A 17934-nucleotide genomic window follows, 5' to 3' on the forward strand; every position below is an offset into this window, starting at 1 on the left:
CAGGGAACGGGGGCCCAGCAGACCTCCGTCTGGATTAGCTCCGTGCTCTCACCGGAGAGCAGGGCAAAGCCAAGCAGCGGCAGGCAGCTAGAGACTCCCCTTCCATGAGCTCCTTGACCCAGCTGGACAATAATCTGAGCACATCCCTATCCACCGTCACCTCTACCTGGGGCTAGTTGCCAGGTCGGTTGGAGAACAGCGGGTCTGATGACACAGGGGGCCCGACGGGTGGCGACCAAGCGGTAAGGAAAACGCCGAGCCATCCTGCTTGCCTGATTTATTCATTTTATTCCTAAATAAACTGCTTCAGTACAAGGTACAAAATCTCCTTTTCCCCCCCATGAAACAGAACATGGGGTTTTCAGGGAGTGCTTTCAAGGAACCGGCTTCAAAATCCAGATCCAAGGCCTCTAATTCTAGCGCAGAGAAAATATTCAGACGTCAAGACCTCTGGGTCCCCTCTCACAGGAGAGCCCAGGGCCCCTAGGGGTCCCACTCTCTCCAGAGAGTCCCAAAGCAGCTGGGGACACCCCTAGGGAGATGGGTCCGTAAACTGGTCCCCATCAGAAAAAGGCAGTTCTAACCGTTACAGGAGAACAAAGAAAACAGAGACGACAGCCATTTAACAACATGGGGAGCATGCGGCTTTCCAGGAGAGCCAGTCCCGCTTCAGTCATCTCGCTCACCAAAGGGTAGGTGTTTCCCAAGCCCTCCTCCCTTGGGGGAACCATGCCTGACACCCTCTCCCACCACAGGCTCCATTCCCCGCTCCCTGCAGGGAGTGACTCTCCCTGAACGCTGACGGCGCTGGCACCCGTTGAAGGGCCCCTGCCCTCTGAGAAGGCAGCGCCCAGCCTACAGTGCCGGGCAGACCAGGGAAGGTGGCTCACGCTCCCAGAAGGCCCCCGTGAGATTGATTTTGAACATCGCTCGGCCCATGGTGACTTCTGCAGTGCCGCGGATTCCCCCCACACCCTGCTCTCCTCAGCCAGGACAGAGACAAGCTTCCCCTCAAGCTACGGGGCATCCATCCTGCTCGGTGCTAGAGCGCTGGTGTTCCCACTGAACCCTGACCCTGAAAGGTATTCGAAACCTAAGTCCCAGTGGGAGTTATACCTTTCAGGGTCCAGGCCTAAAGTACTAGCAGGGCTCAGCCTTGGGGAAATCCAGATTTCTGGCATCAAGGGCGGGACAGTCCCTCTCCCACCCCTGGCCTGCTTGAGAAATGCCCTAACAGCAGCCCTGTTAGCCAGGGTGGGGAGCGATGGGGTGGGGGAGCGTGTTACACGACCTGCACTGGATACACAGACAAAATAAACCCGGTTGGGCGGGTGCGGAGGGGTGAGGGGCTGGGAGGAGCGGGGGGAGCGAGGGCGGCTCAGTTGACGCTGTCCTCGTCGCTGCCCTCGCCCCTGTCGTCTTTGGTCTCGGACAGGCTGCTCTCGTCGATGTTCTCCAGCGAGTCGGCGTGCTGGATGGAGAGCTCCGAGAGTGCCACGGTGGGGAGGGTGCTCTGCTCGGGGAACAGCCAGGGCTTGAAGTGAGGGTTGTGCTTCTGCTTCCAGTCAGGGTACTTCAGGCAGGCTTTGTACATCTTCTTCATGGCCTGAGGGAGCGGGCGGAGAAGGCAGGAGACAGGTCAGAGCCGCTCGAGCCATCACCGAATGAGGCATCTGCACCTAGGGCGGCAGATTGGGCCACTGGGTGCTACTCAAGTGTGGGGTGGCTGCCCCTCCATTGTGATGGAGGGTCTTCCGGGTCCAATCTGCCGGCCTAGGCCTATGGGGAGTGCGCTCAAGCTTTGCCCAGGGCTGCGGATTGTCTAGAGTGGCCTCTGGTCAGAGCCAAGGCTAAGAAACAACTAGGGACCAGCGCGGGGTCAAGAAGGCTACATCACGGCTGCATCTGCCCACCTGGATGCTTTCTGCAGCCAGCGTGGGCCTCAACCCTGGCTTAGGAGGGGCAGCGGGGCTGACTGAATCGACCCTGTCGCCTCGAGCCCATCTGCGAGGCACCGCTCTGAGCAGCGAGCCCGACGCAGTCCACGACAGACCACAGGAGGGTCACGCCTGCCTCCGGAGGCCCGTGAGCAACGCCGAATGCACCAGTACAACTCAAGGGATTTGCAGCCTGTCGCTGGCACGTCAGCGACTCCTCCCCAGCCCAAGTGGGCAGGGACTGAAGCCCATCGGGTGACCTATGTGAACTGGGCAGTGGGGTCTCATCCTAATTCAGGGAGAAGCAGAACCGGACTCTGCAGGCAGCCCTGTCCCGGGGGTCTCTCTGGCTGATCCAGTTCCTTTAACCCCCTGCAATCTGTCTTCTACCCCACCCATGTCACCAGAACTGCCCTTACCAAGAACCTGTGGTTGAACGAGACCCTCTTTTAGAAAGCCGCCCCACCCCACCGCCACACGATGACCTCACCACTGCCCCAGAGCAGCAGTTCCAGTGGTCCGTGACCCTCACGCTTAGAGATCTCCAATTTCCATCTGGGATTTTTTCTAATCTCAACTGCCAGCCTCTGGATCTCATCGTGCCTTGGTCTGCTGGGATAAAGGCACCCTGACACCTGGCATCTTCTCCCTGGGCTGCTACTTATAGACTATGATGGAGTCGCCTCTTCATCTGCTCTTTGGAGAAATGATGGATGGCGGCTACCGCAAAGCCAGTCAGCCAAGAGGCAGAAATCACTGGGGCTCTAATGAAACTGTGGCGTCAGCAGCAGGTATCTCCATTTGCCACCATCCATCACTCTCTGACAATGTTCCAGGCGGAGGCTGGAGGTGACAGATTCCCGAACAGCCGCACCACCTGAGCTAATGCATTAAGTGCTGGGCTGATGGCAAACCAAAAGCGACCCTGTGATAGTGAAGACCTGGGAGCGTCTTACAGCCGGCCACGTTTGCTAGGTCTGCGGACGTAACAGCTACAATCCAGAGCCAGAAGCTCAGGGTATCCCAGGAAAGCGCCTGCTGCCTACAGCGAGAGACGTGAGCATGGGCTAGAATCGATAGCCAGGCCAGAGTGGGACACTCACCTTTGGAGCCAGAAACTGAGATGATTTGTTCACCACCCACTTGGGCAAAGAACCTACAAAACAGAGACAAGAAGAATGAGGCAGAGACCTGGGACCGCAGCTAGTCCGCACAGCGCATCCCCAAATGCCTTGGAGACGACCGCCAGTTTGGCCAACACACCGGGGTTCGAACCACGAACCTCCGAAGCTAGAAGCATGAGCTGCTACCGCTTGAGCTAACGAACTGAAGCTCTGTAGCTGGGGCTGTAGAAGACTCATTTCCTCTGTGGATCAGCACAGAGGGGGACCTGTAACACACTCACCAGTGGGTTAGACCTTCAAGGTAGTGGCAGTGAGCTGCTTCCAGCCCTCAGCGCTATTGGGGTCTGAAGAAAGCCATTCTGGGAGGGGTCATTCAGAGGAAAGTCTGCTTGAGGGATGGCACAGGTCAAGACCACCTTGAGAGCAAGCAGCAGTGGAGGAAGCATGTGGGGAGGTGGCGGAAGTCAGGAGACGAAGAGGTCGTAGATGGCAGAGTAAGTCCGAGACGGAGTGAGCATTCCAGAGCATGCAGGAGAGGGGCGGGGGGCCGGGGTCTGCCTATCTCCCTGAGCACCGCTGTAAAGTGAGCCCCTCGCTCTAAGCAGAACCGCAGTCTGCACCTGACAGGGCCCTGGGATCTCCCACCCACGGCGTTTCCCTGATGCTGCACAAAATCAATTTTTTCCTTGGAAAGATGGCGCCGCGCAAGGGCTCCACTGGAGGGTGCTACAGCAGGGCCTCAGCGACGCGGTTTATTCCACAGCTTCCCACGAACAAAGGCCTCTCCTCCCAAAGAGGCGAGATTGCTAAGGAGAGGGGGTTAGTGACAGACAGGGATCCTGAAAGGAATGGGGAGCTCATGGACGAGGTGATGTGGTTACAGCTCTTTGCACCCGCGAGCAATGGAAAGCGGTGGGGAAAGGGCTCTGATAGCGTCCCTAGAGAAACAGCCTCTCAGCCCCTCGGAGCCGGGAAGACCCCAGGCCGCACAGTTACCTTTGGGGTCAACCTGGGCCAGGTAGGTGATGGAGCAGCTCCTGACTCCTCTCCCCTGGATCAAGTAGCCCGTCTGGATGGACACTGCTCTCACCAGGTCTTTCCTTGGAGGGTATTTCTGCAGAGAGGGGGGAGGGGGAACAGAAACAGGCTGATTGCGACTTGGTCTGGGGAGGACAAGGGACGGGACTGGATAACGCACTCTCAGCTGGTTAGTCAGAGGGTCCATTGGTCAGCAGCCCACACCCAGCCCCCCACCCCCAGAGCTAGGGGGAGCCGCCTCCCGGTGGGGTCAGCTCCACTCTGGGGTGTTCATTCACCATGTGGTGCCCATACTCTGAGGGGCTTTAGCTCAACTAGAACCCAAACACTCCAGGCCTAGCAGGTGGCCCTGGGTGTAGTGGAAGAGGACGGGAGCTCTGCCACTGAAATCAGAGGGTGCAGGATTAGACCCTGTGTCTTTATAGCATGGGCTGGAGCAAAAGCCCAGAACTCCCAACTTTCGGGTACCCCAGAGACAAATTCCAGTTTTGCGGCTTGACTCCATGTAGAACTCGGAGCGTTGGCTAGTGAGGAGGAGGTAGCGCTGCTGGACAGCTGAGCCACGGGGCCTCCGTTCTGACCCACAGCTGCACCGGCCTGGCCTCTCCAGAGCAGCTAGGATCAAGGGGGGCAGATTATATGCTGGCTTTATGATCTACGGTAAGATCACAAAGGGCAGTAAGCCGAGAGCAGACCATTAAATCCAGACACGCAGAGATCAAAGCCTACTGCACGACTTAAAGGCTCTGTGGTGGGGCACGGGGTTATCTACGGAACAATGGTGCACCGCAAGGCACTGTGGGTAGTGCAAGCACCACGGCTTACACCTGCATTATTGTTATACTAATAGTGAGGTGAACTGATGCGGTGTGTGCATGCCTGTGCAATACTGCCCTCTACTGGACAGGGTAAGAGCGCCCAGATGTGGGTCAGAGGCCATATATATATATATAGGAGCTAACGGAGATTCTCCCTTTTCCCCTGTCGCTTGATCCATCCTTTGGTGCAGGAGGCCCCGAGCTCTAGCCCTGCTGTGAGGTTCCACGTGACCCTAGTGAGTAAGATTTCTTGGCTGAGAGAGTCCTGGGTGACCACAGCGTTGCTGGGACAGCTGATGTTTCTGGGATTCCTTTCACCCCCACATGCAGCCATCTCTAGTGTGCTAAGGCCCCGGCAGCGCTCGGCCTGCTGCACCACAGCAAGGAGGGGACAGGGCACTGGGGGCAACCCCTGGTCTTATGGGATCTTTAATGTCTGTGCAGAGTCGCCCTGCCAGGGTTTCAGCCTGTGGTTCTGGGGCACATGTGGAGTTGTGGCCTCCTGTGTCCTACTGAGCCAGTGCTGCAGGCAAGTTACGGTCAGAGCTCACAGCTGATCCCTTCCGACCCCCCAGCTCCGTCCATCCCGCCCCCTGGCGGGCAGGGCACTCACGGGGTGTTTGACCGAGTAGTTCATGATGATATAATCGGCCCCCATGGGCAGCCAGGAGCGCAGGGTGATGACGTCTCTGTTCTTCAGGGGCTTGGGGCACTTCCCTGGGAAGGGAGGTGGGGAAGAAGATTTGGCTCTTGAGGGGATTTGGCTCTTGAGTTGGAATAAAAAAAAAAAGAGACTTCCCCCTCCCAACTCCCCAGGAGCGAGGGGAGAGAGCGGGGTGTCCTCTGTATCAGTAAACAGTCCCAGAGCCCCCTCCCCATCAGCCCCACGCTAGTATCCATTCCCAGATCACATCGTCAGCCCCATGCTAGTATCCATCCCCAGACAGGCCCAGATCCCCCATCAGCCCCATACTAGTATCCACTCCCTGCCCCCTCCCATCGCCCCCACCCTAATACATTCCCCAGACCTTCTCTTTACCAAAGCATTTATGCTGGGCTTCTCCTCAGGATGCTCGGGTCCCACATCCCCACACCACTTACCTCCCCCCCCCGCATTGTCTGAGATCCCTTGCCCCCACCCCCAGCCTTTCAGCAGAGGACAATGCTGCCCCTTCAGTGACCCTGGCCCCGCTCCCTCCTTGCTGTGGGCTCTGTTCACGCTAAATGCAGCGGATCAGGCGCACTGGAGAGGTGACTGACCCGACGCTGTCCGAACCCCGTGCCCAGCCTGGTGCTCCAGTGCTAGCGCCCACTTCAAGCCCCTCCAGAGCGCCCCGCTAACCAGCCCCATCCTCTACAGCAGCCGCTGCACAGATTGCGGGGGGGGAGGGGGCTCTATTCCCCTGGGACTCAGCCCTGCTCCCCCCAGCTCCTCACAGGCGTAGTAGCCCACGTCCGAGTTGACCGTCAGCTTCCCAATGTCGAAGGTCTCGATGACGTTCGTGTCCCACTTTTTCCGGTACTCGATGTCGTGCAGCACGTCATAGAGCGTCTCCGCGGCGATGTCCTTGCACTCCATCCTGCACTGCAGAGACAGACCGGGTGAGAACCTGACACATGCAAGAAGGGCCACTGCCCCGCTCCAGGCTGGCGCCTGGAATCCTACAGGACCGGCTTGGCCTGGCCCATAGACCGCAAGCTGTTCGGGGCACAGACCTGCGAAGGCAGGAAAATATTTGCAGATCAGAGAGGAAGGTCAACCCAGGGGTTAGGCATTAAACGAGGACTCGAACCCAGGTCTCCTATGTCCCCCCCTTGCTCTGCCTCTGTGACCAGGGGCAAGCCACTTAGACGCTGCGTGCCTCAGTTTCCCCATCTGTACAGTGCTCTGCCCCATGCACTGAAGATTGTGAAGTGCTCCAGTACGGTGGCAATGGGTGTCGTATATGCACGGCAGATAAACGGCATGAGAAGAGCTGATCTAACCCCCCGTTACTCCTTCCAGAAGCTTTCGGAGAGGCACATGCATCTCACCCAACGGGCTCTACACAGGTAGACAGGGGGCTGGAAGGCACAACCGTTGCGAAGGTAGGTCACTGGCTTAACCAACGTTTTGAATCGAGAACACTGCACCGCCAAGCGGGCTACCTCAAGGTAAGTGGTTATTTAGACCAGTCTCCCCCGCAGATGTCCCATGTCGATTAGCCCCCTTGAAGCCCAGCCCCCCTTTCCAGGGGTTTTACCAATTTAAATCCCCACCCCCAGCACTGCAAGATTCAGTCAATCCAGCCAGCAGCAGAATCATTATGTCTCTTGCAGGCACCGACCAGGGCCTCCTGGTTTCAGGCACTGCACAAACGAATAACTGGGTTCAAGCCAACTGTGGGTTTTTTTGCTGCCTCTAGCTCCCTCTTGTGTCACGAAGTCTGTATTACACTGCCTCCCTCAGGCCCTATTCAACTGCCGTCAGATGCAGCAAGTCTCTGGCAAAGGAACCAGGAGCTGTCTCGTCCCGAGTCTCGCCATAAATCAGGGTCCGATAGGATGAGATTAAAGAGGTTTGAAGATTGACAGCTGGCTATGGAGCAGCACTACTTCCCAAAGGATGCCCTCCCCCCCATCCCCACAGGCCAGTGATGTAGCAGCTTCGATCAGAGGGTATTAAAGTGGGCTTCAACGTGGACACCAACGGCACACGATAACATACAGCTGGAGTCTTTGATTTAAGAGCTGACAGAGCGTGCCAATTCTCAGCATAGCTCAAGTCTGCTGGCCCGGGCTGAGAGGCTCAGGCCCAGCTGCAGCGCAGCCATGTCGTAAGAGGGCGAACACAGCCCTGGGGCGTATAAGCAGAGGAACAGCAAGTCGGAGCAGGGCGAGGGTGTCACCTCTGCATACGGCATTAGCATTCCTGGAGTGCTGGGTACGGTTCTGGGGTCTGCGTTTCAAAAAGGAGGTGGAAAAATCAGAAAGGCTTCGGAGAAGAGCGACGAGAACGGTTTGAGGTCAGGAAAATCCATCTGCCTGGTATTGAGAGAGTCAAGCAGCTCGAATTACTCATTCGACAGAAGGATCAGAGGTCATGATCATGGAGTCTACGTACCTACTAGGGGAGGAGACTTGATAGCAGTGGGCTCTTTGATCTACCAGAAAGAGCCAGTGAGAGCCAATGGCTGGCAGCTGAAGCTAGATAAAAGTTTGTGCCTTATTTCTCATCTGAATTTAACGGGGAGGGAAATTAACAATTGGAACAATTTAGGAAGGGACAGGGGGATCCTCCATCACCTGGAGTCTTTACAAAAAGACAGGAGTACTTGTGGCACCTTAAAGACTAACTAAAAAAGACAGGTGGTCTAAGACCTCTGCTCTAGCTCCACCGGAAGCCATGGGCTTGATGCAGGAATTATGGTGGCAAAGTTCTCTGGCCTGTGCTATGCAGGAGGTCAGACTAGACGACCATAATGGTCTCTTCTGGCCTTAAAAAAAAAAAAAAAAATCTATCAGCTCGGGAATCCCTGGCCCCCAGGCCTGTGTTCCGACCACTCAACCTCCAAGCCGCTCTCCTTCAACTGGCATCCAGAAATGCCCTGCCCTCCTTCCAGCTCCTCACACCACGGGACATGGGTTAGTCCACGTCACACAGGATGTCACAGGGACAGGCAGGGTGCTTTAATTATAGGGTCTGTTTCAGTGACTCCCACTCAAGCAGCTGGGTGGGGGTGGACAGGGTGCCCTCAGGAAACACCCATCTCCCCATTGCATTAGCAGTGTCCAATATCAGACACCGCAACAGATTCCTCAGTGCAGATCCCAGCCAGGCCTCCTCCTCTGAGCCCCCCACCCACTCACTCCCAGCTCAGAGCGCCCCGCCTTCCCTTGCACAGACGCCCCCCTCTCTGTTCTGAGGCCCTGACCCCGCTGCCATTGACCGCGGCAGCAAAACTCTCCAGACTCGGTGCCCGAGAACAGGCTGTCAGAGGATCAGCCCATTTCCGCAGCACGTTTTCCAGGCCACGGAGCTCCAGGCGTGTGGGTGTGCGCTGGGGGACTCTGCTCCTCGGAGGGCCTGTGCTGAGCGAAGCCACCTGCTCCAGGAACACTGATTGCTTTGCCGCTGCGCTTGTCCCCGAGGGAGGCCGGGCGGCAAGGCTGCCTTTGCCAGAACTGCCCAGGCACGTCCCCGGGCAGCACTCCCCCTTACAGCCACGAGACCCTTCAGCCTCATCTAACCCAGCCTCCAGCGTTACCCCACCACCGAACCCTGCTCAGAGCCTGGTGGTAGGAACACCCGCACCCTGGCTATGGTAGTGCTCCCGTAACGCTGCGCCCTGGCTGGCCAATCGGGACCAAACCTGTGACCCCGGGTTCTGAGCACACGCGGCTCTACTCGAGCTAAGAGAGCTCAGTTAGCTAACGCTATGGCTCGCTCTATGGACCAGCCACCACCACAGGGAGACAGCACTGGGTGGGGCGGGTTACTCCCAACATTGACGCCGCAGCGGCGGACGATCAGAAAAAGCCCTGTGTAGACACAGTCAAGTTGTGGCGTCACCCGGCCTGAGGAGATCCCCAGCAGCTGCAGGCAGCCAGCCAGGGGAGAGGCTCTCCGAAGAATGAAGAGAGCCACGCAGGTCTGAACTAGGAGCACCCAACAACTCACCTGCTCCATGAGAGGACGGATGGGCTCCTGTGTAGGACCAGGACATCGCTAAGGAGAATGGGTGAACCAAGCCCTGGCTTTACCCCCAAGGACGGTGCAGGGTGGGGAGGCAGAGACACGTAGTAGTTAAATGCTTTACGTCCGTGGTAAGGCACGGCTTGGGACCCGCGCAGCAGATGATTGCAGAAGAGGGACCCCTCATCAGAGGTTCCTCATGGGAGGGCTGGGGTAATTACCAGCACCCAGAGGCAGTCTTGTCTAGTGGCTACAGCACTAGAGTGGGACACAGGAGACCTAGGTTCATTCACGGCTCTGGCACTGGCCTACCAGGTGATGGCCCCTCGGTTCCCCATCTGTAAAAAAGGGGGGTGACTTTCTGACTCTCTTTGGAAAGTCCTTAGGAGGTCTGCTAATGAAAAAAGCTCTATGTAAAAGCCAGAGATTACAATTATTATGAATAAAACACAGGTGAGTACTGGGGTGCCTGGTAGGACTGGTCTGGTTATCACAATGTGCTGCTCTTGTTTGTATTAATCCTGTTCACTGGTTTCACTAAACTCTCCTGAACACGCACCACGAAGGGAGGGGCAGACAGACGAAGTTCTCTGGGATAGACGTCCTGTGCCATACACAGGCCTATGTCTGGAGCTAGTCACTCAGCTACCATGGCAATGGAGGGCCAGAGAAACAGATTAGATTAGATGGCTGGAAATAAAAAGGACGCTCCTAATGAAGTGTGTCCGCCTAGTACAGCCAACGAACGCCAAAACCTTTCACCTTCCAGCCGCTATGAAGAGCGGATCCCTGCTGATGCTCAGGGAGAGGGCGAAGAAGCGTGCTGTAAAATTGCCCCAGGATTACCACCACTGCTGTTACTTACAGTCGGGCTTTGACTCTCTGATAAACCTGGGGCAATCCTTCGTGGTCACTCGCTTTGATCCCGCAGGTGATGGCTTCAGACTCATACAGATCAGGAGAAACCCACTGAAATGGGGGCGCGACAGTGATACAGAAACCAGAGCGCCGTGCCGCTTGATGCGCAGGGGTCAGCGTGTGCGAGGCGGCACGGAACTCATGAGATCGGTGAGCTAAGGCAAGGGGGATTTGCTCGGGTCAATAGAGAGAGTCACAGACACATGTTCTTCCCGTGAAGGCCAGTGGAGCCGTCTGTTCTTTCCCAACTTGATTGCTGCAAAAGAATAGCCGGTGTCTTGAGACAATCCCAGGCCGCATGGGACTGACAACCGCACAGCGAAGCGGAGAGAAACACCGCCACCATCGAGAGATGCTCGGGAGGATAAGAGACACTCCGGAACACAGTTAGACTGAAGGGGCAGAGCACCGAAGGAACACGGGAGCGAGGTGATTTTACAACCCAGCAGAAGACAAGAAACCAATGTGCTTTGTGCCGGGATGTGGAACGAAAGCTCCCACACGAGAGGATTAGAACAGAAGGGCCGCATGCGAGCAGAGGCGATACAGCGCTAGGAGTCACGTCTTTCCTCTGCCTAGCCAACAGCCACCATAACCTGCCCCCAGGTCGGTATCTGGAAAGCAAAGCAGCACCTGGGACGGAGCAACAGGCGATGGGAGAAATATCAGCTCACAGCGTGGTGCTGCTACGGGAAAGCTGGTGGTATTCACACAGGTACAGCACTGGAACAAATCTGCAGTCGGCTAGAACTGCACGTGCGCCAGGAGGCGGCGCACCTCTCCCTCCCCCCCAGCGAGCTTCACAGCCACGGAGGGAACGGAAGTCAGGTCCTCCTGCTTCAGCAGTCACGGGGCCCTCACCAGTGATGAGCTGCCAAAATCTTAACCACCGGTTCCCTATAAAAAGTTCTGATTTAAGGGATGTGCCACAGTATGTATCTTTTGTACCAACAGGGTTATCATACATCTGTATTTTCCCAGGAGGATCCTCCACCTGCCCTGGGCAGTGGGACTGGGGGGCAGGAACACTGGGTGGGGGGCTGCTTGGGGAAGGTCCACCGCAGCTAGGCACAGCTGCCCGCCTGGCTCTTACTATCCCTGGGCTGAAGCTCCGAGCCACCATCCTCCTAGGGGAGAGCCGGGCGGGCAGCTGTGGGGAGCTGCAGCGTACCCTCCTCCAGCTCCACAGGTCTCCTCCTCTCCCCCAGCCAGAGAGCCGTGGCGGACCCTACACCTACCCGCAGTGTGGGGGTGGGGGGCTGAGAGCAGCCCACGAGGGCAGGTTGAAGGTCCGTGACTTTATGCGGGCTCCCCACAGCTGCTCACATGCCTCTCCCCGACCAGGCTCCGGCGGGGGAGATGCCTCGGCACCTCAGCCAAGCCCCCAACGTAGAGCCCTGCAAATCTGGGGAGACCCGCATCCATGGATGTGGAGATCAGTAGATGATTTTTGCGGATAGCGCGTCGGATTTGGATACACATTTGTGTATCCACGCAGGGCTCTACACATACACACAGAGACTTCAGAGTCTCTCTCTCAGGTTCTTAGCAGTATTGGTGCGTTTGCTGGCTTAAAAGTCCCTCTGGATCACACCCACAGCTTGGATGGGGCATTCAGTCCTTTGTTCAGAGCTTCGGCTGTAGCGAAGTCACACCAGAAGCAGGAACGAAGAGAAAATGGAGAAGATGCAGCTGCCCTTTATATTCCTTTTGCCATGTGGCTGGTACTTCCTGTGTCCCACACACAAGCCCCACAGAGCCTGGCACGGAAAAGCCTTAGAGCTCCATCCATAGCCAGGCCTCTGCACGTCCTGCTGACTCATGGTGCAGTCCCTGGTCTCTCAATGGGTTTATTGTACAGCTGATGGGCCATCGAACAGCCCAGGCAGTGCTGATGCCAGTCGATACGGGGTGTCACCCCAACACAGCACACATTTAGAAACGCAGAGATACCGTACCCTATATATCTATAGCCCACAATACAAAAGGTGATACAAAACATATCAACAAGATGACCCTAGTTAGGGAATTCTAACTTCCCCGCTGATTGCTGACCCGCTAGATCTGGCATGATTCAGTGCACTTTTACAATATCGGTATCAACAATATCATAAAGTATCTCCCATATTCCACACAGCGTGTCGCTGCCCCGCCGTGCCAAGTCCTACTCCCCACCGCAGAGCAAGATATTAGACAGGCAAGCTAAGAAGCCACCAGCTGGAGATGAGGCAGGCAAAGATTTGGCTCCATGCACAGGGAAGAGTTCTTCACGGCAAGAGCAGCTGGGAAATGGGACCCCGAGTCCCCGGGGAGACCAGTAATAGCAAAGACTTGGGGGCAGGTTAGAGGGGAAGATGAAGCCACATCCTACGGAGTCCACAGTGGCTCAGTGGCTTGTTATTGGCCTAGATTTTGGCTGTGGATCCCCAGCCTGAGTGTCCTGTCCCAAAAGTAGCCACCTCTTCCAGCTCAGCACTGTGCCCCCAGGCTCCATCTTCACCCCGCGCCCCCAGTGCTCATGCCCCCTCCCACCTCCCGGTGTCAGGTGGCACTTTCAGGAAAAGAACTTCACACTGATTTCATAAGCAGTCAGGCTGCGGAGTCCTGCAGAGCCGCACCAAACCAGGCCCTTCTTTGGAGAGCTGCTTTGATGCGAGCGCCTGCTGTCCTCCTCCCGGGCTCCCGCTAATTAAGGAGCCCAGCTCCCCGGAATACATTTCCAGCGATTTCCATTCCGCTATTTGATCTTTCCTGAAGACGACCAGCTTTGATCTGAGCGAGTCAGCTGTCTCCATCTCCACTGCAGCTTCCACTAAACAGACACAAACACAGAGAGCTTCGTTCCTGTTATTAACACCACAAACTATGACTATTAAGTATGCCAGAGAGAGCCGCGTTTATTTTTACTGGGGCGGCTAGCGTTTGGATGAGATGGAAAATGGAGATTAGGGCCACCGGTGACAATGCTCCCCTGGCACCTTTTGCCAGATGTTAACCCCAGGGCCCTGGCTCAGTTCCAGATCTGACAATTACATCCCCTGCCTAAATTCCCCCATCATTTCAATTAGGCACGCTACGTTCACCCCCTCACCCAAGTTAGACTGCAAGCCCCTTGAGATGTAGACCCGGCATTCTCGGTATTTGGAATGCACTGAGGGCTACAGCACTCGAGAGATCAGTTTCCGACTCTAAAACGTAGTGTGGTGTTGCTGAACAGCTGCTGCGTTCCACCCCAGAAACAGCTGCATTTCAGTGATCCTTATGGCAAGGGTTTGCAAAGCACTGTGAGATCTTTGTCTACATAGGTTTCAGTCTGAATATTTGCCATTACGTCCTCCCATCCCACTGCCTCGATACAGTGAGTTACCCCACAGAGGGTGACCCCTAGGTGAAGAACACCAGGGCTAGTCTAGGTCCCTGGGTTTCTCCACTAACACCTCCCTAACCCACCTCCTTTGGGGTGCCGGCCGATACTGTTCAAACTGGCCAGAGGGTCACTGTTGAGCACTGAGCATACCACTAAGGTTGAGCATACCACTAACTCTGCACCCATCGCAGGCTTTGCTGGTCCAGGGAGCGAGAGCCTGGGGCAGTCTCACTCAGATCTCCTGGGCCACCACGCACCGATCACCCCGTCAGACCTTCTTCCATGGTCGACCTTCTGAAGAGCCCCCCCCCCCGGCAGGATGGCTCTATGGGGTCGCTTTTGTTTGCTTTTCACCCTTTATAGACTAACACACAGCCGGATGCAGGGCAGATAGAAAGCAAGTGACAGCCTCAAAGGCATCACAGCCCCGAGTATCGTCCTAGATCACATGGGCAAAGAAAGGGTTAAAAGGAAAACGGATCCAACATTATCCCCTGCCTGCCGTGGGGGACATCAGCCCGGTCTCTGCCTGGGATACCGGATTCCTGTACCAACGGCAAACTAGAGAGGGCAGCTGGCATAGGCAGAGACTGTAGCTGTAGTTGTCTGGCACGACACGCTGGGTTAGCAGAGAAGCACAGATCTCTGGTGTGCGTCTCACTCCACTGAAAGAAAACAGCGCCGCAGACAGAAAGGTTTATCCAGCAACAGGCAAGGCTAGCGATTGGACTAAAGCAAGAGAAAGGAGCAGGTTTTAACCCACTGGAAGCTCTTTTGGGGTGTGCTGGAGTTTCTAACCCATTAACAGAATGCAATAAACTGGCAAGGGCATATAGACATGGCTGCCCACCGAAAGGAGTTTGAACGGTGTGTCATAGACCCTATGCAGATGACTGGTTATGGAGATTCTCCATTCACTCAAGTGGCAGGGGGGTCTGATTTCAATCCCTGCTCTTGCTGGGAAGTTCCCAGTGGCTGCACAACTGTCAGTCTGTTGGTGGTCGTGGCTTGTAATCTGCAAACCTAGACAGGAGATTTAACCTGCTGCTAATGCAGAGTTCAGATCCCAGACCTGGTCCCTGGAAGCCCCAGCTCCTGCCCTGCTGGGGCACAGCAGAGGGGCTCACTCCCCAGGAGAGCAGAGAAATGCCCACTGCCGTCACACCAATCTCTTCCCAAGGGCGGCAAGGCAGCCTGAATGGCCTGGAAAGCCCAGGCAACTTTGGAGCAGGGGATACGGTGCTCAGACACCCCAGCATGGGACAGATCAACTGGGTAGGAAAGAATCAGCCTGTCATCTCTGAGACGGGAGGCCTCTTTTCACAGTGCAGGGCCAGGCCTGGGCAGTGGCAGAGCCAGTTTCCCCTGCCCTGTCCACAAGCCTGTTCCAGCACGACCGTCTCCGGGACCTTGGCCGCCGCTGCTGCTGTCGCTAGCGAGGAGCTCACGTAGTGGCCAAGGGTTTTGTTATTAGACACCCCCTGACTCCTAGGAACAGGGCTGAGAGAATCCACCGACCTGGTTCACACAGGGGCTGCAAAACAGCTGTTAGTAGACAGTGGCAGCTTGCAGGCAGAGCTGGCCGGAGCTGGATTGAAACTGGCGAGCGATAGGTAAGAGGCTCCATATCCCATTACCAGCTTGTGCTCTGAAGAGAAGGTTCTCGAGTGCCCTTGTCAGGTTTCCAGACATTTTGTATGGAGAGCCTTTGTTTCCAGGTGAGGCCAGGCCCGGTGCCAGCTCTCCGCATGGGACCTGGCTTTGTTCGGGTAGAGCTGTTCAAACAGCCTCGTTTCTCCTTCCAAGAACCGGCTTTGCAGAGATTCAGGGCAAGCCATGCAGACCGCAGCGACGTACAGATTCCTTCCTCTCAGTGCAGAGGGGCTACAAAAGCAGCTTGCAAACAAATACTGAGTACGTTATATTACTCTACACATTCCACGCAAATGCAGCCACCTCTGCAGTGGAACGTGGCAGCTGTTTAGCAGGACGTAACCACCCAACAGGTTAGGGCAGGAAGTAGAGTGCCATATGCGGCTGGTGTTGCAAGGGAGGAAGGAGAGAATATCATTTGTTAACAAGTTTTGCAAACAAGGACCCACTAAAATTGTGATGATGTACCTAAAACACGGACATCATTGCAACGGACCAGGGCACTGTCCAGCTAGTGCCCGATCCTGGCTTGGACAGTGGCCAAGGTAGATGGTTCAGAGGAGGATCTAAAATTGATAATGCACTTAATTGGGCAGTGAGTCCTGGGCAGAATTCCTTCCTGAGCCCAGCCAGAGTGCAGATCTGAGCAAGTCTTGAGCAGTAGCCCTGGCCATTGATTATCTTGAGTATGCTAGCCAGGAGACAAACTACACTATCTAAAAATGAGCAGAGAAAACATCCTTCCCCCATAGCCTGGAGCGAAGAGCCTGGCATTGGCTGTCATGACAGGGCCTGGGCGTCTGACCTGTGATCGGAGCAGGAGTCAGCCTGGGTCAGATACCAGGAGGCCAGAGGGCAAAACGGAGAGTCAGGTGTCAGGAAGCAGTTTACCAGGGGATCAGCAGGAGCAGGTGTCCCAGGGAAAGGATCCTGAGCAGGGAGAACCCAGTTGCATGGACAACTTCCTGTTCCTGTACTTGGGTTAACTAGAGGGTGGGGACTAATCAGATCCCAGGACGGGAGTCCTCAGTTAGAGTTCAGCTGCTATCTGGCAGCTGTTAACATCTTGGGACCGGGTAGCTCCTAAGAGCCCACGGTCCCTGACATCACCCTCTCCCCAAGGGGTGCCCTCAGGGCGATGGGGGCACCAGGCTTTTCGGGGTCATTCCTATGGAATGTTTGCACAAGTGCAGGAGCGGGTGTAACCCGCACACCTCCTGGGCAGCTCTCACGCACAGGTGCTGGAACTCGGGGGCCGCCGCATCCCCTGGCTAGAAGTGGTTTCCATCATATCCAGGGTTTACTGTTTGGTTCAATGGTTCTCAGCGCCCCCGCTATACAAAATTGTTCCCACGCCCCTGCTCCCACGCAATCCAGCAACTCGGGAATCCGGGGTAGAGGGGAACAATTCCTGATGGCTATCTGGTTCAATGCACAGTAATCAACGCAGAGTTGGAGACCGCCATCTTTCTTCTCGAGGGAAAGGACTGGTGCGCCAGCCAGCGAGGTTGACTTGCAGATAAACCCTCGGGACAGGTTCTTCTGGAAGTTCTCTCGGGAGCGCTGTCAGCTTGGGCTCTGACATGGCACGAATGTGTCCAAATGGTATTTTTGCACTAGGCTGCAGCTCTGTTGGGCAGGTCAGAGTCCCAGCGTGGAGGTAGTGGTTCTGCATTCTTCTTTTTCAAAAACATCGGCATAGTCTTGGTCACCCGAGGGGAGTTCAGAGGTGACGTCCCTGGAAGGCTCTGGGAGTGGGTTGGGTCGGGTCAGCCAGGAAATAGCAAGGATCAGGATCAGGATCAGGGGAAAGCAGAGAATGGATCACACCAAATGGTAACATTTCTCCGTGCTCCTGAATCATGGCCTCTAGGGGAGCCGTGTCCTCCGTTACTGGGACAAGAAGAGAAAGGGGAACTGTCAGTAGCCCATGTAAAGTGAGGAGTGGCCTTGTGTCGCAGGGGAACCTGCAGGATCTGGGTGGCCACAGAGTCTATGAAGCGGTCAGCTACGCCGGAGTCAATGAAGGCTGGTAGATGGGATTTTGCAGGGGCACCCCCGGTACATGCAACGGGGCTGACCCCTGCAAGCGGGGAGACTTCAGGCAGGGCTCTGGATGTGTTCCAGTCCAGAGGTGACTTTTCCCTGATGCCCTGGAGTTCGAACGAGGCTGGCAGAGATGAAGTGCCCTGACTCGCTGCAGTACAAGCGGAGATGGTGCTGGCGGCGGCATGGGGGTGAGCCTTCGATGGCCCACGTCTACCGTCATCGACTCAGCAGGAGGCAGAGGTGAAAAGGCCACAGTAGCTGGATGGGAAGGTTGCAAGACCACCCTGGTTTCCACCCTTTGTTCCCATAACCGACTGTCTCTACAAACCCAACCGCTCACAGTCTTCCACTCTCC

At 56.1% G+C, this 17934-nt stretch overlaps 1 protein-coding gene across 1 annotated transcript in view; it reads right to left on the reverse strand.

The window, feature by feature from the left end:
* Nucleotides 1-268: 268 nt before the first annotated feature.
* STARD10 (StAR related lipid transfer domain containing 10) overlaps nt 269-17934 on the reverse strand; it is a 53383-nt gene continuing 35717 nt past the window's right edge. The window contains exons 2-6 of the mRNA XM_045023048.1: nt 6355-6502; nt 5531-5634; nt 4058-4175; nt 3041-3093; nt 269-1606 (exon numbers count right to left, since the gene is read on the reverse strand). Of these exons, the coding sequence (XP_044878983.1) occupies nt 1379-1606; nt 3041-3093; nt 4058-4175; nt 5531-5634; nt 6355-6502 (651 nt within the window). The 3' untranslated portion in view covers nt 269-1378. The remainder of the gene's footprint in view (nt 1607-3040; nt 3094-4057; nt 4176-5530; nt 5635-6354; nt 6503-17934) is intronic.

This window comes from Mauremys mutica, chromosome 1 (genome assembly GCF_020497125.1).
Source record: "Mauremys mutica isolate MM-2020 ecotype Southern chromosome 1, ASM2049712v1, whole genome shotgun sequence".
Classification (NCBI taxonomy): domain Eukaryota; kingdom Metazoa; phylum Chordata; order Testudines; family Geoemydidae; genus Mauremys; species Mauremys mutica.